Raw genomic sequence first — 21,816 nt, 5'->3', positions numbered from 1 at the left:
ATTTAAGGTAGAGATATTTATTTTTAAATTTTATAAATAACTAAGAAATAATAAATTTAGTCATAAGTCTATAAGACTTATCTACTTAGCATACATATTTAGCGGTAGCATTGTTAGATCTCTTTAAGTCACAGTAAATATCTCGCACACTTTGAAAAGTCGTACCCAAAGACAAATTAACAAACGGCTTCCAGATTGTGCGTTAATCTCTTAGAATTTATTCGACTTTGAGATAAAAATGCGACATCATAATATTAGTAAAAATATCGTTTTTGTCATTTACACTCATCTCTTGATTTACGCAATGGATATCTTCCAGAAAATTTTGCGTAAATCGAGGCATAGGACGAAATTTTAAATGAAACGATTGAATAGTTTTGACGTGTATTTTAACATTTCTTTAAATTATAAAATGAACGAAAAATCATTCTTAATTCATTTAAAAAGCAACTTAAGACACACTGCATGAGCAGTGACAGAGGTTCCAGATGTAGGAAGAAGTAGGCGTAAATCATTATTAGTGCTTCACATGTAGAATAAAATATATTATATTTGGACTATTTAAAAAAAAGTTAAACTGCGTAAATCGAGTACCATTTAAGTCGAGAAATACGAATTTTCAAAACCATACAATACTTTTTTTTTATTAAGTCTATATTTTAACAAATTTTAATTTTACGATATAATTCTGTTGCGTCAAAATTAATTGTGCAAAATTTCATAAAACTAATAGATTAATGTTTTTCTAATTTACTTAAGCGTCGGCTTACGACATTAAACAATAAAAAATATGTATGCTTTTTTACGCCAAGCTTCATTAAAAGCATTAAAAGAGCTTAAGTAATTTGTATTAAACCACACCATAAAAACGGTGAAGCTACGCTGAATCGACCAAGTAGCCCCTAAAACTCAGAAAAAAGCAGCTGCTTCTACTTTGACCACGCGATATGGTCCAGCAAAGCAGTCAATCTGAACCTTTAATGTTAATCTTGATATTCAGAACGACTAAGAGACGACAACATAGATTTGCGCAGCTGTTTTCTTTAAACAGATTTACTAATTGTTTTCGAAATTGCAAATAAATGCATGTAATAAATAATATACATCCTTAAATATGTGTAATAGTATAAGAACAAATATTATTTGTATTTCAAGCTACACCCAGAGCTTCAGCCCCTTATAAATTTAAACAAGTGCTAGGTGAAATTAATTTTTCAATGAAGGTGCTAAAATTAAAATAATTAACAAAATAACTAATTTAATTAATTTTGCAAAAAAGTTGTTCAAACTGCCTCGCATATTTTAGGATCTTTACTTATCAGATGAAATGCAATTTAAGATTTTTAAATTTTGAAAAAAATACAAATTTAATCACAAGAACACATAAAATAATATTTTATAAATAAATACTAATAAAACTCACCACTAGGAGATGGTTTACAGAACTCATTATCCGAAGGCACAGACAGTCACTTTATCACTATAACGCAGAAATGCGTTATGTGATAAAGTGACTGTCTGTGCATACAGTGATGAAGTGACGCTCGGTGGAGAGCCCTTTTCCGAAACTGTATAAAACTCGGCGTCGAACCACCTGCGGTAGAGTCCTAAATGGGGTCGGCCGGCCAAGGACAAAAGAATATTGATCTACTATACCAACTTTAATAGAGAGGGTGACAAGCTATCTACTTTTCTTCTTTGAAAATTAGTTTTTACGTGATTCCGTGAACCGTTGGAAAGCAATTTAAAATAAACTTCTACATTTATCAGAATAAAAATATTAAAATTACTGTAATAAAAAATATTAAAACAGTCTAACGGGAACTTTTGCATAGTTTTTCAAAATTAAAATTTTTTAGAAATTAATGGTTTTATTTATCACTTTGGTGTGATAAAAGTAAAAAGTGTTTTCACTTTAAATTAAAATAAATTTTAACTCAAGTAAATATTCAGTATTCATCTGATATATTGTATTAAATCAAATATACTTTGCAAAGCTAATTTCGTTATACAAGATTTTCACATTTCTCTGCTTATTTTTAAGCAAATATATTTCTATTCAAAAAAATATTTTTTAATGACAAATAATGGAACTTACATAAATATAGATTTATGTATATATTAACAAACTGAACATTTTAATGGATATTTTTTTATAAAACAATAATTATGTTTTAGCAGTATTATAATTAAAACTGTTCAAATTTAATTTTTACTACTTAAATGTAATCACCGCTGATTTTTCAACTAGTACAAAGCCAGTTTTACAATGCTTTTACTTTGTTGCGTCAATACGTAAACAAACACTCAATGTATATATAAAAGTAATTTATATTTTTATTGTTCCGGTATCCGGAAGTTCGAAAGAGTTGTTAACCGAAAATTGTGTACTAAAAATTGTTTTCCAATGCCTAATGAAAGTTTATACGACCGTATTATTTTTGTTTTACTATTTGTCGGACATAATACCAAAATTTCGTTGGTGATTATCAAATCCTTAATGTTTATTATTTGCTTAATGTAATAACTATTGATAATAATTGATTCGAGCATGGTTCGAATTAATTTTACGGTTCAGCTCGTTATTACCGTATAAATGATTGTACCAACATACAGAATATTTACTAACTGGTAAAACGTCAAAACGTGATTGTTTGATCCAATTCGGACCGTAACTTAATTGTTGCCAAATTAATTAGCAAATGAAAAACACATTTAATGTTGCGCCGACGCAAATTTTCCACTTCAAATTAATTGTATTGGAATGGTTTTGATTAAAAATAATTTATTTATATAATTCATAACAATAAATAATTTAAATATTAACGTAATTGTTAAAACAACAATATTTTTGCTGAGCAAATTTAAAGGTCAAATCTTGTGATATTTGAATAAGTAGGTACATACATCTAGGTGGCGATAATTAATCAAGTAAAATATACCAAAAATTTCCACGTTTATAATTATTACTCCTCTTCTAAGTAATACATGATTTATCATGTATTTGACAGTGAAAACATATCACGTACTACGTCTACATCATATTTGATAGTTCTGATGAATTATGTATCTATGTATGTGTATATTTACACATATATAGATACATAATTCATTCTGTATCGATCATTTTGCTGTACATACGATTCTAATGAAACTGTTACTGAAACATCATATGTATACTACATATACAAATACATATATTAAAAAAAAAAAGCTTTGGTTATAAATTTAACATCTAGTTAAAAAAATATCGGTTAAACAAATGCATTCGGTACATACAATATTTTTTTCATTGTTTCTAATATAGAATATTGTGAAAGGATTGATCCAAAGGAACACCAGTTGAACAAGCCGTTCTTTCATTCTTTAAAATAAGTGTAAATGAGCATTTTTGAAAAGGTATAGATAGATTTCACAAGGTTCAATATTTATTTGATTATTATTGAGTTGCGGTCTTATCCTTAAATGAGATATAATAAAATCGCATTATAGATTTTCTCTATAACTCACATTATTATAAATCAAAAAAACAGGATCTAAGTCATACAATGTTACTTTAAAGTAAATTAACAGTTATAAAAAATAATTATATAATTTCATAAATATAATGAATAATATGCGTTTTTACGTGATTTGTTTTTAATGTTTTTTTTTGGGCGGATTGATCATTGATACGTAGGTATATTTTAAGGCATTAAAAGAATAACGACCAAATTTTGAGATTCTCCTCACGTTATCGAAGTAAGTTGCGATGATATTCCCCTGCGGATGAATGTAATGACAACTTTGAAAAAGTTTTCCCCGGAGAGCAGCTAATAAAGACTAATAAGAATAATAAACAACATTTCGCCAAGTTCGCTTCCTTCCGCTTAGGTGGAAAATGTAAAATTTTGTCCTCTGCCTCCGAAACGACGAATTTCCTACCTACATATTCCTCGGCGAGTTTTGCCCAGATTTTCTCCGGTTTATATTACATATAATTTTAAATTCCCTTGTGATTTTACATTTTTCCCAACAAAGCCTCTATAATGTATACATATATATTTCATTTTTTTTATAAAAAATCTTATCTGCTTCTTACAGTACGAACTGAGATTAGCTGCCACTGAGAACACCAAAGAGAACTTCACGACTGTGGTGATACACGTGCGAGATGTCAACGACAACCCTCCTGTCTTCGAGAGACCTACTTATAGAACACAGATTACGGAAGAAGACGATCGAAATCTACCGAAGCGTATACTTCAAGTGAGTGAAAAATTATTCTAGGCCAATAATAGCTATGATTTGTCACGGCTCTTGTGCTTCGAATCGTCAAGAAAGCAATATAATCCTTTCGAAAAATACTTTTTTAAAAAAAAGCTATCAACTTATAATTATTTTTTGATTTAACAATAAAAATACCTCTTACGCTATGATTAGGTATAGAATATTATATGTGTTCGTTATATTATACATATATTCTGATAATTGCAAACAGTATAAACTCTAGTATTTCCCAAACTTTTTATTGAGTTAAAATACAAACACATATACTAGCCGCCCACACCCGACATATCCCGAGATTAAAATTTCAAGCTAATAAACCGTGGTTTATTCAAGAGAATAATTTTTGTTATATTTACATTCGTACATAGATCGAAAGGTGGTTATGTGAAAAGAGTACACAAATATACCTTTACTCTACGTCAAAGAAACAACAAAATAAGTTAATTAATTTATGAAAGATAAAACTAACAATATAAAATTGATATACGAAATTTATAATCTAACGGTTGCGATACTTATTATATAAATTTACACAAAATATATGTATTTTTAGATATACTACATATCCGTTTCGTTTTCAAAGGATATTTTTCGCCTTTCACTCAGTCAATTCCTTCTTTTTGTACTTGGTTTTCAGTATCGACCATCAAGAAAAATAAGCGTTAAGATCCAAATACAGATTTGAGAAGTTAAAGACGGAGCCGTTCTTTTGATGTTTTACGATTTAATTTTGAAAAGTTGCGCTGCTCCTCTAAAACAAATTTTTAATCCGATTCTCAAGACCCTAACATTTCCTGATATTTTGGAAAAGTGTTGAAAGGCAATTTGCAATCTATAGCGGGAAATTGTCTAAGGAGTATTTCACCCATTCGAGGGTGCCTCAAGGATTCAACCTGGGTTCTCTGCTCTTCTCGTTATTTATTAATGACTTTTCTTCTGTATGCAGATTATTTAAATGTGTTAATATGCATTTGATCTGGTCAGAAAGTTCCATAATGTCTCACTATGGCCTTAAATAAATTTTAATCAAAAAATATTTATAAGTATATTTAAGCAATATAATAAAAGAAACATCACATTTACAGCTTATAGGGCAAAAAGTATGACCTTATAATAAAGGCCGTTATTTTTGTGAATTGCAACCAGTGCCATAAGAGTCTTGGCAGCTTTGTAGCAGAATGATGATAAATTAGCTATGATATATAATCAAGCACAATATAGATGATTATAGCAATGTTCCCGCGAAAAAAATCGAGTGTAGTCTTAATGCAATTTTAGCATAATTTAAAACTATCTCGATTCAACAACATGCACAATTTTCGTTTTTAAAAAACTATAAATCTTTAAATTATTCACGCACCCAACTTTGTTGGCAACCGTCACAATATAGCGTCATGTTTCGTGACTTTCTTCGACGTAAATTATACAATTTAAAGTCACACAAGTGGTTTCAGTATGACGATGTCACAGCACACACAGAACGCAATACAACTAACTTATGGACACTTTCGCTAGTCATCTCATCTCATGTTTTTGCGATTTGCCGTGGCTTTCTTTTTCTAGAGCTATATCAATTCATTAATTTATACTAACAACCTATTGACTTGGAAGCCTTAAAGTAAAACGTAACACCAAAAGTATCTCTTTTCTCAACGCCTCAACCTTGATTTAACTATTATTTCAGATATTTGATGACGAAATTTGAGAACATCATAAAAATATTAAATAATTTAATTTAAGTATTTTAAATGTTATAGGCAAATTAATTCGGGCCATACTTTTTGCACTGCTTTGTATAAATTAAAAACTGGATTACACGAAATTACTGCTAAGATTTTTAATACGAGCTGATTTTGATATTTAATCGTTGAATTATTGTATATAAGTTTTACTTAAAATTGATAGAGAATAATTACATTAAATTACTCAAAATATTAATGCAGCAAAAAATGATGATATATTAAAAAAAAAAAATCCAAGTAGGTAATAGCCAGTTTACTATGAAATATTTTAAGAACAGTTAGCTTATTATAGTATATAAATTAGAGTGTAGTGCTTTTCTGATTTATTGAAATTTAAAATAGTCGCCACTGTTACCTAAATTAAATAATTTTATAGTATATGTACATGTATATATTGTTTATGACCATAAATTCCATTTAATTCAATAAAATATAATTTGCAAACGTTTCATGAGATATACCTAAATTAGGATATTTAAAACTTTAGATACTACTTGAACTTTTTAAAAAATATAATTTTTTCCAAAACTTTGTTCTTTTCAGTTGACCTATTATCCAATTGATTAGGCTTAAATTTAATTACATTCTAAAACAAGCCGATCCTTTGACTAATTAAAGAGCCTTTGATCCAGTGTAGTGCGGAATGTCCTTGTAAATGACTAGCACTTTGGCAAGGACGAATTTAATCTAAGCTTTGTGTACCAAAGATCAAGTAAATGCGGCGATATCTGACCATTGGCTTCTTCTCTCAAATATCGATCGGCTAGAATTAATTAATTAGCCTACTAATCATAAAAGCTTCTTTGAGGCGATGGTCTACATCATAATTTATAGATTTGTCTTTAATCAGTATTGTTCGTGTATATGTGTAAACTCGTTTGTGGAAAGTATGTATGTATAGTACATAAATGTATTGTCACTTCAACGAGCTTTACACATTTTGTGGATGGATTGTTTTTGTTAGAATTAAAGAGAAATCTATGTAAAGTACATCAAAGCTTTTATGTAAAATGTCAATAACGGTTCTATATATAAATACACATGTTAACAAATATGATGACGCTATTTCGCTTTTTTTCGTATTTTTTATTTCAATAGAAAAAAGCGACAATTTGGTTTTTAGTAAATCAAGTGTGTAAATATAATAAATTACAATAGTTTCCGTCATCACGTGTTGCAATAATGTGTGACGTGTTTATTATTCTTAATTTGCTTTCAATTTCTTTAAATACTAGACAAATTACTATGTAACAGTAGCAAATTGTTTTTTTTAAGTAGTACATTTACTTAACTTAACCTATGAATGATATTTAGAGTATTAAGACAGTGTCTGAAAATCAATTTTAAAAATGTATCTTATGATTTTGGGATTGATTTTCATTGAAATTTAAAACACTATAAACCTTAATGCATTCGGTAGGACTAGGATCGAAGAAATTGATTTTGGCCACATAGAAATTATAATAGTCCACAAACTTTGTGTGTGAAGGGCAAGATCGTAAATATTTTAAGATCAGTGGGCCAAGTAGTAAACTACTTAGTTTATATTTATATAGCAACAGGTAAATTTTCGAATAAAATAAATGTAACGTAATAACCTTAAGCTGTGTGAATAATCTTATTGCTTTTTTGAGATAACATTTCATCAAACTTAGCTTAGAAATTCGTTACTTTCTATCGTCAAAATTTATTGCAAATTGCCCTGAAATTGTGATTTTATGCACTATATCTTTAAAAGTATCTTTTCACATAGATGCTGCAAAATCTATACTACAAAATAAATAAAAAATGTGTCTATCTGTCTGAATATCCGTATATTATAAAAACTTCTCTCAAACGATGAACAGTAGCAACGTGCGGTTTGCACGTCACTCTGCTGCAATTTCTAAGACAACTGAGATATTTTTATCTTTCATTTTAATAAATAAATAATAAGTTTAAATTTAATAAATCAAATCAGGCATAGCCGTGGGACAAAGTTAGAACAAATATACTGAGTATATGATCTCAATTTACTATATTCATCGCCTGGATGATGCGTTAAAAGAATTCCTATAATGGTAGTTTCTGATTTATTCTTAGAATTTGCTTTTTGGAATGTCATCACTTTTCAGATAAAGCACAAGATAAGATAAAAGTTTCTTAATTGTTCAGTCAAATGGATTTTTAAACTGAAATTTATTCTGCACTTACATCAAGATAAAATAACGATGTTGGAACTGTAGTTCGAGCTTTGAAAATAAATCTGTACTATTTTTTTTTTTTTTTGGAAATCGGGTTTATTAAGACATGATTTGTGACAATCGCTTTCAATCGCTTCAATGTCATTAAAAGTTTATGGTGGCTCAGTCATTGAACTGCTGTATTAGCAGGGCGTATCAGTATATTCGGCTACTATTTCTGATTGAAAAAAAATATGAAAGTTGTGTCGGTTAAGTTTACAAAAGCAAATAAAGTTCACGACTGACACAACTAGTTTGCCTACAAATGATAATTTGAGATATTTACTACAAATAATCTGCTAGTGTTGTATAACAATAAGTAATCAGAGACTTCGAACACCATGAACTTTCACAAGCTTCATATTTTTTCCACACTAAATAATTTTCCTTGCTATTTAATTGTCTATTGATGTTACTCACAATATCCTCAACCTTCCAAGCAACTTTTCTAGTATTTAAAATAATATTTTTAGATTTTTTCGAGAACAAGATGCGTTTTGATAATAAATTCCTTTTTAAATTTCTTTCAATTTTTCTGCAAATGTGAATATCGTGTCTTAAGTCGATATCTATATTTCTCCACTAGTCTCTTTTTTTTTTACTTAGACATTGACATATTGAATATTTAAGGGTAATAAAAGCAGGGTATAATATCGAAAAAATCGTTGCAAGACGCTGCCGAATTATGACTGCGTAACGTCACAGATGAATGTAAAGCTATAAGAGCACCATATACGCTCATTTATCGCAACTCCTCAACACGACGTTTGGTCGTTTCGATGTAGCGTATACTTCGAAATTTCAAAGAGTTTTAGAATGGTAAATCTATTATTCTCGCAGGCTGGATTAAAATAGGCAGCGGACAGTAATTTACTGACCCCTGGTCTAATCTAATTACCTAACCCGATGCCCACAATTTCTAATAGCTTAATCCAGTAGTAGCTAAATAATTGAATATGAGCTACCGGTAGCTCGCAGATGCATTTTTTGGTAGCTTTCAAGCTTTTCAAGTATTTGAGTGAATCGTAACTTTCTGTATTCAGTAGCCAATTAAACTTCAATATTTGCGTTAAATAAATTGCATACACTATTGTAAACAAAATTACATTACTTTAATTTTAAAAAATTAACATTTTCCTCCTGCACGAAAAGAATTATCCTATCATGTTTTAATTGTAGCTTAGAAAAACAGCTTAAAATGATTTCTAAAAAATTCTTGCTGCGCGTTTAAGTAAGTATATGAAGATTCTATTTGTAAAAAATTGAGCTACATTTGCTACTGACAAGGGTACGAATTTTTTAGTTACTTATAATCGTTAAAATGTTTCAAATAGCTAGCCATATAATTTCAATATTTAAGGTAGCTCATATGTCAAAAAAGATTTTCGAAAATACGGGCGGTAAATCTTTCTTCTTTTGGAATAATAAATCCAGGACAACATCGTCCCTAACAAACTATCGTCTTTGATCGACCGCTTCTGGATGCCTTTCTTTATACAAGGGACCAAAGCGCCATTCGCGAAATTATTCCAATAAAATATATTACTAATTATTTTTTCTTAGTAACGAGTCAAACTGCGAAATATTTTTTTAAAAACAGATTTATATGCCTAATTATTGTTATATTTATGTGATTTATTTATATAATATATTTTTTTTACATTTAATATTTATTTTAGAATATCCCAATTATATTTATTTTTGAAAGATTTATACGAGAGATCAATCTTTTGAAAATAAATATGATTGAGCTATTCTAAATTAAATATTAAATGTAAAAAAATAAAATTATTTATATAAATCACACCTCAATCACATAAATATGACAAAAAATAATGAGTAATATATGTTACTGGAATGAATTACTTATAACATAAATATTTATTTATATTCATGTTAAAAGTAACATTAATTATATTTGAGCTATAAATGTATAAAATAAATATTATTGAATAAATACTGCATAACCTTTTTAATCATAAACAATTTTGCCTAACATATGCGATTTATATATTTTTTGAAAAAAGCATTGATTTGCATTTTTAAAATAAATTATGTTAAACATATAAAAAAAATCAAACTATATTTATTTACTTTAAAATATAAAAGATCTATCAATTTTTACAATTACTTATTTTAATTATATCGTCTAGTAATAAAATCTATCTGTAATTGGTAACAGAACAAAAAATGAGATTGAAGGTATTTTTAAAAAAAACATGCGTTTCACGCAAATTTTTCAAATACATTTTTTAAATAAATATTAATATTGCGACATATTTCTAATATTAATTTAACACCTATGTTTAGTGAATCATATTCCGTGTACTATTTGGGTAAAAATATATCTGAATGAAGATAAAAGTGTACAAAAAGTAGAAAGAATTTCGTGAATGCAATACATGCTTTTGTTTTCCCTGTCATAAAAAGGGCATGATTACTGGCAACTGCTAGGTACCGTAAGACTTGCCTGAGATAAAGCAAATGTACAATATTTGATTAAAAAGTAATTTTAAAATATTTTCAGTCCTACCATTTTAGCGGTATCGGTATTGCAGTTCCTAGTCTGAGGCCTGGAGTACTCTGCCACACACGCGCAACCTAGCAGAAATAACATTAAAAATTAATAATAATTTGATAACATTAAATCTATAATATATGCATGACCTGTTTTGAATATACTTAAAATGGAATTAATTAATAATACATCAAACTGAATTGCTTACGAGAGGTAATTATACTGATTTATTGTGATGGACTCTCTTCTAAGCTCCATTAACCCAGATTATACAGTTGGAACAACGCCGTTCACGTGGAACATTTGGGAACAACCGAGATTCTTTCAGCGTCTGCAATCAATTACAAGTCTCTGGCAGAGAGGAGAGGAGAAAAACGCACGGCAGTCTGGCAAATATGTTTACGAGAGTTTATTTACTCCGGGAAAAAGGAGTGAGAGGTATTTTGGAAGCATTAATAACGCGCACTTTCCTTTCTCGAACAGAAGAAGAAGCGGCATTTATTTCCTAGCCGGGAAGGGAAGCCTTGAGAGAATACAAATCATGCGTTCGAAGTGGCAACACGACTGCGCGCCCGCGCCGGGGAGACGGGAAACAAGCGAACCCTTTTAGGTCAGGAAACACTCGGCGTGTCGAAGCGGCTTACGTGTGAACTTTGTTTATACAAGATTAAAGTTTGGGCATCGCGACTGCTCCGAGGACAGATGCCATTGTTTCACGAGGACTAAGTTTGCTACAAGGTCGCCGCGCTGGATTACGGTTTAAGCCACTTAAATGCCACTTTCTTGTTGTATCGCTGACAGACTGCAATATCCGTGAATCAGTCTGGATTACTACTGCCTTTGAAACTTTACCTTTGGGAGTGAAGGTGAAGTGTGGTTAAAAGCATTCAAAATAGGATACAATGAGCATACCGATTTCATGTGTGAATTTGATTGTTAGATAAGAAACTTCTACCGCCCTTCAAGAGGGTCTAGATATTATTGAACAGCACAATAGACCAGGGGTAAGGGTTTGAATCCATTAGTCCAAATATGGTATAATTATGATTTCGATTGGATTCTAAAGTAATATATTAGCTAATATTATAAGTACGCACATATTTATAAATTAAATGTAATTTAAAAAAAAAATATAATAAATTCTTAAGGTCAGCAACCACCTCGCAGTTCAGCATGGATTTGCTCGGGACGATATCCAGTTGTGCAATATAATATACCGTAAATAACTAAAAATCTGGTTCATATCAACAAATATTTTTATTAATATATTAAATTTACGTTTGTAACATGACAGAAACTAGCGGTGTTGTAGTTTAATTATCACCAATTAGGGAATGAACTATAATAATTAAGTCTTTCTAATATATAATCAACATACATACAACATGTGATTTGAATGCTAAGCTACATCTTACAAAAATATTTTATTTCAAACATTATTTTATAAATATAATTGAAAAAATAGATAAACATATTGAAATATTTTATCTTTTTTTTTTATTTAGTCGTTACCATTATTTTATTTTTAACGATAGTGTTTTTTTGATATTACCAAAAAGCAAAATAAAATTAACACATATCGCAAAATAAATAACATTTATTTTTTTATATTAGTTTGATTTAACTTAGCTTACAAAAAACATACCTTTTTTGTTGTATTTAAATTAATTATTTGACCGCGACAGAATTTTTTATTTTAGTTTTATAAATTTTAACGAGTTTCTAAAATACTTCTGCGAACTTATTTGTCTGCGTAAGTCGACGTGTTTATGTTTTCTGGCTACTCTGCTAGAGCACTGGATGGGGAAGCGAATCAGTAATTTCAACTCTGATCTCTTATATTTTACTTCGTTTGACATTGTGATTGCGATTGCCGCGCTGATTGGATCTGATCGGAACAGCAATTTATTCCGCAAGAATTCATATGCTCTCTTTTGTCTCCATCACTAACCAAACAGCTGATGTATCGTCCGGAAGACATATTTTCGTCGAAGACAGCTTGACGATACACGAATTACGAGATTAGATATTCCTTCTTTAAATTTGAAACGCACTGCAGCCATAGAAATATAATTTGACAGATAAAAAGCGAGCATTTGCCCATTTTAAGCAGCAATAATAAAGATTATATTGTTTTTTTGCGGAAATCTATTTTGGTTTGGCAGGCGTCTTATACCTAGAGCAGACCAGCGTGGTCTCGCCTCGTGGCTAGTAGCCCTTTGTGACAAAATGGCTACGGACGCAATAAATCACCACATTGCAAACCCTTTCCGAAGAATTTGAAAGTCTGGACAAGCAAAAAACTCGCTTTCGAAAATGCACATCCGATTTCTCGAGTTCTACGAAGCGAATGGCTAGAAGATCGATGCACAGTCACGATTGGCCAGCAAGCATGCAACCCCTAAAGGATATAAGCCCGGACTTCGATGAGGAGCGGGTAGACGGTCTGAGGCACCCTACCAGACAAGAGACGGGCAGAGAGCCAGCGACGCAGACACCCAGCCAGAGAGAGAGACGACCTACCAGCAGCTATCCTGAGGAACCAACTACACGCCCTCACCGACAGACTTGAAGATCACTCCTGGAACTCCCGAACTACCAGCTGCTCGAAGAGTCACACCTGACACTCGCCGCACGCAGCCACAAGAGCCCTGAGAACCATATACGGGCAGCACCACCTGCGCCATCTTCACTGCAGTTGAGAGAAACGCCACGCCGTTAATCGTCCATTTGTCACATGTAAATACAACTTATTAAAAAGTCTATCTAGATTCAAACAAGAGTCTCATTGGCCGCGAGATCAACCACCCCTAGGACAATGCCTCCCTATACATGGGTAGCCATGGGTCCATTCAGCATATTCAGTACGGAAATTTTTTTTTGTAATTTTTGTCTTTTATGTTATTATACAAGCTTAAAATTTTGATATTAGGTTCGGAAAAAATATAAATATATGATATTTATTTTTTAACATATTGAATTATAGTTAAATGTATACTCATCCAAAGATGTGGGGAATAAAAAAATATGTATGTCTGTTTCAATGCTTTTGAAAAAGCATTTGCTCATGTGCATCATATGTGCAGATATATTCCTATTGAAAAATCTTTACTAGAATCAATCTGCTAATCTATGGCGGATTTTAAATTTCTGTGTAAAAATTTGTCGAGAGGTACAACATGGTTGTGTGTTGTCAACTATACTATCAATCTATCTTTAGAAATAGTCTTCAACAAGGTAATCAATAACCAGAAAGAGTACTTATAGTCTGTGAAATAATAAAAAAATATTTGTTTTGTTGACTAGCTAAAGGCGCCGAAGACATGCAAACCTTAATGAAGGCTTTAAAAAATGAGTGAAATAGATGTTGTCGAGCAATATTAAAAAAATATGATTAGGAAATATTAGATAGCCCTATAGCGATTCATACATAACACTAGTCAGAGACACGGCACACGCGTATAAAGCCTCGCTAACGGTGTCCGCGTACCTAGCAGCCATCGAGAAATGCGCCTTTAATCTCTTTTAATGTACAGCTTACGCGTATGACGGTGTATATAACGCATCACAAAACCGGACCAGATACACTTGACTTTGCTACGCCTCGACGCTCAAAAAAAATACTTTATTTTAAATATCTTTCGGAAATCGAAATCGAATCTTAAAGCACTAATGCGGGAAGTTTACTATAAATAATACTGTAAGCTTTACAATATTTGGCAAAATATCCTTTTTATATTTAAAAATGTAATTTCTTATTACAAAACCCGATACCTTGAAAATATGAAAATACTGTTATTCCCTAATGATATTTGAAATTGAAATATTTTTTTAAATACGATGTATATATTTATACAAATTACGAAAAACCAAAAAAATAGCTATCGTTTTCGTGATATTAGTATTATCTTTAAAATCCACAAAAAACATTTTTATCATTTAGAACTTACAAATTATTATTTGGAAATAGGATGTTTACTCACCATTGTAAATATCTTCATACTAACACATTGTTTTTTCACTCGTAAAAAAAACACCACTTGTCACATTGTAAAAAAGCATCAAATTCCCACTAATGGAAGATAAAATCACTCACAAGAAATGTCGAAAGTTCCACATTACGAGACATAAAAAAATACAATATAATCTCACTAGCCCGATAATTTAAAAAAAAAAGTTATTACAGCAACCCGGCAATGTCTAAAGGTTTGATAAACTGACTCATATAATTATCAAGGAGTATTTGAAAAAAAACAAAAGAAAAATAAACCGTAAAACATATGCATTATTTTTAAATAAATAAGATATTGTTACGTGGTGCATCAGCCTTAAGAAATGAAAAACACGCGAATTGTTTACACGACGTCCATTACAAAGGAACGATAACGCTGCACCCTGAAAACGGAAAATGACTTGCGCGTGAGTCATGGCGTTGATCCGAGGCCCACGCATGCGCATCACAATATTTACCCCCAGATTGCAACACTATCCCCCGCTCAATTTGGATCGACCCGATCCTTTATTGTAATAAAGGATCGGGTCGGATTTTTAATGTACTAAAAATCTTCAAATACACCGAAAACATCAAAATATACAAAAAAAAACCAACATTAAAATACACTACACTCCATTGTAGGTCGCTAGTCTGTCTATATGCACTACCATACACTTTCGATCACTTGCTCTCTTGATTCGATAGACGACCTCGTTAAGACAGTTGACTATCGTGTACGGCCCTTCCTAGGGCTGGGTTAGTTTCGAGCTGACGCCAACTTTCCGTCATGAGTTGTCACACACGTGGGTAGCCACATCGATATGAAATATTTTTTTTAAATTCATATATCTGATTTCCAGTTGTTTGAATTCTGACACGTTAATTTATTTTGCAACTTATATACCCGATGTACATGCAGCAAATTAAAAATTGGGAGCAATGTTCCGCGAGAGTAATATTCCATAAGAGCGATGTATTTTGGGTGTTTCATTATTCCTTACTTTTTATGTTGGTAGCTTCATTAATGTATGTATTAAATTTAATTCACGACTTATCTCGATCACAAGAACCATATATAAAAATTATAAATTATCGAAAATATATAAATGCCATATAAGGCCGATAGTATTACTTTTTCTAGTAGTCTTAAAGCAATCAAACATATTTAAATGCTCTTCTAATTTTACCTGTGTATTTTAGTAAAGATATATTTATTTTATGTAAATAATTTGTGTGAAGAAAATGTATAGTTATCGCCGTCACGTGTTGTACAGTGCGTGCTAATTACACCTGTAACTAACCTATATTTTTCAGTTCCTTCTTGTTAACATCCATTCTTGGGTATGGCAATTTCTATGTGTATGGAATTTATTTATTAACGACCACTTACCCACAGCATCTCCCAAGCTTTAAAACTAAAATTGAAACGTAATCATTAAATTATATAAAATTCAAAAGATTTTAATAGCGTCACTTTCATATGTATCTAATACCTATATATGTATATTATAATTTTATACTTACATATATAATAGTATTTTAGCACATTTACATCTATTCACTTTTATTATTTTCCAACAATTTCAAAGCATCCTATTCACACATCCTACGGCTGATATCACTATCACAAAGTTTCAAATCTCCAACAGTAACGTCGAATGAAACTTTGCCTTCAAAGTGAAATCTCTTGCAAGATCATTCGGACGTTACTCTCAAACAATGACAAAACTGTGTATTTACTCTTTGAAATAATATCACGTCCCAGAAAATCAACTTAATTAATATGGTATATTAAGATATTTTAATTTTTACATTCCAGGTTACTGCCATTGACGGTGATAAAGACCGACCTATAAACATAGTTTACTTTCCAACCGGTCAAGGGATAGACATCGACAACTTAGCCAACAGTAAATTTGATGTAAATAGAACAACTGGGGAGATATTTGTTTTAAAAGTAAGTATAACTATATTACTAATGGGAAAAATAGACGCTAAGCCCTTCAAAATAAAATTAGTAGTCTTTAAAATTATATGATATATTACCTAAATTAATATTTGTCTATATATTTTTTTCAATAATATGTATTAATCTTATACAATTGTACAGACTAAAATCAATACAAACTTTTAAGTAATATGCAAAAGTATTTGCACATTATTTTTTTCCAGATAAACATTTTATATTAAATTTAATAAAAATAGTACATATTTTAAAATATTAACATTTCAATATTTATTTTGGATATATTTTCGATTTATGTTAATTAAATACATATATAATAGGTATGAATACAAATTTTCAAAACTCTAATATAAATCAATCGATACAACAACCAGTGGCGTCACTAATATATACTTACAATTGATTTCAGAAGTCACAGCTATTTTTATATTGTCATATTGGCCTGTGACAACAATATGTAGGTAGATACTGCAAATATAGAACTAGATTGTTATTAAATATTATTATTCTTTAAACGCTACACTAAATTAGGAGTTGATTAAAATATATTTATACCTAGATTCTGGACTATGCTTCGTTTTAACAAAAAGATAAAGCACCGACTAAGGACCTAAAACGTTATCATGTCACTTAGTCTATTTTATAAACAGTATATATATAAGTTATTACAATATGTATTGCAACTAACTCTAATTTTTGATGTTTCAGCCTTTGGATAGAGATTTGCCTCACGGCAGACCTCAATGGAGGTTCACCGTATTTGCTCAAGACGAAAACGGCGAAGGTCTAGTAGGCTATGCTGACGTGCAAGTGAATTTGAAAGATGTAAACGATAATCCCCCCATATTTCCTCAAGTCATTCAATATGGAAACGTGACAGAAAACGGAACAGCTGGTACAATTGTGATGGTGATGAGCGCTGTCGATTACGATGATCCTTCAGAAGCGAACAACGCTAAGATTGTTTATTCAATAGAAAAGAACGTCATTGAAGAAGAGTCCGGAATACCAATATTTGATATCGAGCCTTCAACGGGAGTGATTAAAACGGCTGTGTGTTGCTTAGATAGAGAGAAGACACCGGACTATACGATTCAGATTGTGGCAGTTGATGGAGGTGGCTTAAAAGGCACGGGGACGGCTTCAATTAAAATTAAAGATATTAATGATATGCCTCCGCACTTTACTAAAGACGAATGGATCACTGAAGTTGAAGAAACTGATGATAAAGTACTACCAGAGGAACCCATTTTGGTTGTAACGGTTCATGATGAGGATGAGACTAACGACTTTCATTATAAAGTAGTTGAAAATAGTGGATTTGGAGCTGAGAAGTTTGCAATGATCAAGAATAGTGATGGGAGCGGGTCTTTAAAGATAGTTGGACCACTGGATTTTGAAGATCCGTTGCAGAGCAATGGTTTTCGGTTTCGGATTCAAGTTAACGATAGAGGAGAAGGTGGTGAATATGATAGAAATCATATCGCTTTCTCCTGGGTGGATATTAAATTGAAGGATGTGAACGATAATAAACCACAGTTTGAACGGAACAGTATGAATGTTTCTGTTGAAGAAAATGCTGACGTTGGTAAAATATTAGAGAAATTTAAAGCAGCAGATGCCGATAAGGGTGGTAAGAGTAAAATTGTATATGGTATAGATAGATCGTCTGATAGAAAGCGTCAGTTTTATATAAGTCAGGAAGGAGTCGTTTCAATTCAACGTCAATTGGATAGAGAGGATATACCGATACATGAATTGAAGATATTGGCTATTGATGACGGAGAACCGGCTAAAACTGCTACTGCAACCTTAAATGTATACGTTACCGATATCAATGACAATGCTCCTAAATTTTTGCAGGATTATAGACCAGTAATAATGGAACATTCATCGCCACAGAAAGTGATCGATATATTAGCGATTGATGAAGATGATAAGAATAAAGGTAATGGGCCTCCTTTTCAGTTCCGTTTAGATCCAGCAGTGGACGATGTAATAAGAACATCTTTTAAAATAGATCAGAATCATATCGGTGATGGAGCTGCTATAGTTACATCGCTGAGATCGTTCGATAGGGAGTATCAAAAAGAATATTTGGTCCCGATTATAATTAAGGATAACGGAAGTCCGGCTCAAACGGGGACTAGTACGTTAACGATAATCATCGGTGATATTAACGACAATAAGATGGAGCCAGGAACTAAAGAGATTTTTGTGTTCAATTATCAAGGCCAATCGCCAGATTCTGATATTGGATCTGTATATGTTAACGATATAGACGATTGGGATTTGCAAGATAAAAAGTTTTATTGGGAAGGTACTGAGCATCCAAGGTTTAGATTGAACGAAGAAACGGGTATGATCCAAATGAAGCAAGGAACACGGAATGGTAGATATTTTTTGAAGTTCAAAGTATACGATCGAAAGCATGGTCAAACTGACGTATCGGCTAACGTGACGGTAACAGTGAGGGAGATTAATAATGAAGCTGTCGTTAACTCCGGTTCTATAAGGTTATCCGGGATTACAGATGAAGATTTTATTAAGATTTGGAACTATCACACAAAATCTATTATTAGAAGTAAATACGATAGATTAAGGGAGAAATTAGCACATATATTTAACTTAGAACGGAATTATATCAATATTTTTAGCGTACAGTTAGTTAAAAAATACCCTCCTGTTACAGACATAAGGTTCGGCATTAACATCACTCCGAAATATAAACCGGAAAGACTGAACGGTGTGGTGTTGATGCATCGTGGAGATATTGAACGAGATGTAGATGTAAATATAACCATGGTCGGGATTGACGAATGCATATATGAAAATCATACATGCAAAGGATCATGTACAAATAGTTTAGATATAAGCAATGTACCGTATGTGATCAACGCTAATAAGACGTCATTCGGAGGTGTAAAAATTAGCTCAAATGCTAAGTGCGTGTGTGGTGCTCGAAATTTTACTAAGCTGGAAACATGCAGGATGAATCCGTGTTTCAATGGTGGTCGGTGTATAGAAGGAAGATATGGTATTTCGTGCTTGTGTCCGGCTGGTTATAACGGACCGAGGTGTCAACAAACGTCGAGAAGCTTTAGAGGAAATGGATGGGCGTGGTATCCGACGCTGGAGATGTGCGAGAATTCACATTTGAGCTTCGAGTTCATAACGCGTAAAGCGGACGGTATATTTTTATACAACGGACCGATTGTACCTCATGACGAGCATGAAATTTTGATATCTGACTTTATATCGATCGAGTTAGATAAAGGATATCCTCGATTATTAGTCGATTTTGGTTCAGGTACATTAGAGTTGCAAGTTAAAACTAAAGTTACATTAGACGATGGTGAATGGCACCGTATTGATATATTTTGGAACACTGAGAATATTAAAATGGTGATAGATTTTTGTAAGTCAGCTGTAATTGAAGAAGTTGAAGATGGAGCTCTGCCTGATTTTGACGATGCTACTTGTCAAGCTCAAGGGGTAATACCGCCGTTTAACGAATACCTCAATGTTAATACTCCATTGCAAGTAGGAGGTTTATTTATAGAGCAATTCGATCCTGCTAATTATCATTGGAAGTATATGCCGATTGGGAAAAGCTTTGATGGCTGTATAAAGAATCTGATTCATAATAGTAGATTGTATGATTTGGCTCATCCCGCACTATCGAGGAATTCAGTGCCTGGTTGTCCGCAAACAGAAGAAGTTTGCAATCAGATTGAAAGCACCGGAAAGTGTTGGGAGCATGGTATTTGCATTGGAAGTTTTTTTGAAGCTCATTGCGAATGCGATCCTGGATGGACTGGTCCGACTTGTTCTATGCATACTATTCCAACAACATTTAGACCTCAGAGTTATGTTAAATTTGCATTGAGTTTTGAACCGGATCGCTTTGCAACTCAAATCCAGTTGAGGTTTCGAACAAGAGAGCCACTCGGAGAGCTCTTTAGAGTGAGCGATCAACACAATAGAGAGTACGGAATATTAGAAATACGTAATGCAAAACTGCGATTTAGATATAATCTAAACTCACAGAAAAACGAAGAGAAAGATGTTTGGTTGAATATGGTTTCTGTAGATGACGGTCAGTGGCATGTTGTTAAAGTGAATAGATTTGGAAGTGCCGTTCTATTGGAATTGGACGGAGGTGAAGGACGCTATTATAATGAGTCCTTTGTCTTTGAGGGACATCAATTGTTGATAATAGATAAACAGGAAGGCGTGTACGCTGGAGGAAAAGCTATTTATACAGGCGTGAGGACTTTTGACGTCAATACCGATTTCAAGAAAGGATGCATTGATGATATAAGATTTGAAGAGAAAAACTTGCCATTGCCACCAGCTATGAACGGATCGCAATGGGGTCAGGCAACAATGGCTCGCAATTTGGATAAAGGATGCGCGTCGAACAGTCCGTGTATAAGCGTAAGCTGTCCTGAGCCATTTGAGTGCATTGATCTGTGGAACGAATATGAATGCACGTGAGTATACGATAATTATCATTAAATATATATAATATACAAGTAGTATAGAAGAAAACAGAAGTTCATTGTCAATATATTGTAATTTTACAATATAAATTTATTTTTAATTGGATTTAATAAAAACAAATTTTAAATTCTGCCACATAAAAATAATATTCATGTAACATATCTAACATCAATATAGAATTTAATTATATATTTATTATTTTTTTCCTGAAAGCTTCAGAACGTTCACAAATAACTACACAGATCAGCTTGTCTTATATTCATAGCACTTTAAAAAAAATGCCACTAAGCCAAAGCTCATTATTTTTTTATAAATTTAAATTTTATTCTCATCAAGTTCTCATTTTATAATAATACTGTTTTTAATTTTGTTTTACTTTCAGGAAATTAGGATCAGCTTAGTTATTAATTAGAGCAAAATCCGTGTGAACTGAACGTTAATCTTGACTGAAATAATTAATATTTTAATAATGGTTCTATACTTGGCTAAACTGAATATTTTATTTCCAGTACAATATTGTAAGTCTAAAATAATCGTTTCGGAGCTTGGGTTTTGGGGAAAAATACTATTTCATAATAATATTTTTACACTTACAGTAC

The 21,816-nt window shown here is 31.7% G+C and overlaps 1 protein-coding gene across 4 annotated transcripts in view; it reads left to right on the top strand.

Moving 5' to 3' along the window:
• Positions 1-21,816, top strand: part of LOC148226245 (neural-cadherin-like) — a 192,100-nt gene that overhangs the window by 168,546 nt on the left and 1,738 nt on the right. For all 4 annotated transcript variants that reach the window (XM_088203955.1, XM_088203954.1, XM_088203953.1 and 1 more), the window contains exons 4-6: positions 4,084-4,248; positions 16,565-16,702; positions 17,420-21,207. In XM_088203955.1, coding sequence (XP_088060081.1) covers positions 4,084-4,248; positions 16,565-16,702; positions 17,420-21,207 — 4,091 coding nt within the window. The remainder of the gene's footprint in view (positions 1-4,083; positions 4,249-16,564; positions 16,703-17,419; positions 21,208-21,816) is intronic.

This window comes from Plectrocnemia conspersa, unplaced genomic scaffold, assembly GCF_051122295.1.
Source record: "Plectrocnemia conspersa isolate PC_06_02 unplaced genomic scaffold, ASM5112229v1 ptg000014l, whole genome shotgun sequence".
In the NCBI taxonomy this organism is placed as follows: Eukaryota; Metazoa; Arthropoda; class Insecta; order Trichoptera; family Polycentropodidae; genus Plectrocnemia; species Plectrocnemia conspersa.
Note: the sequence above shows the minus strand (reverse complement) of the source record. Positions and strands in the feature narration are given on the sequence as shown.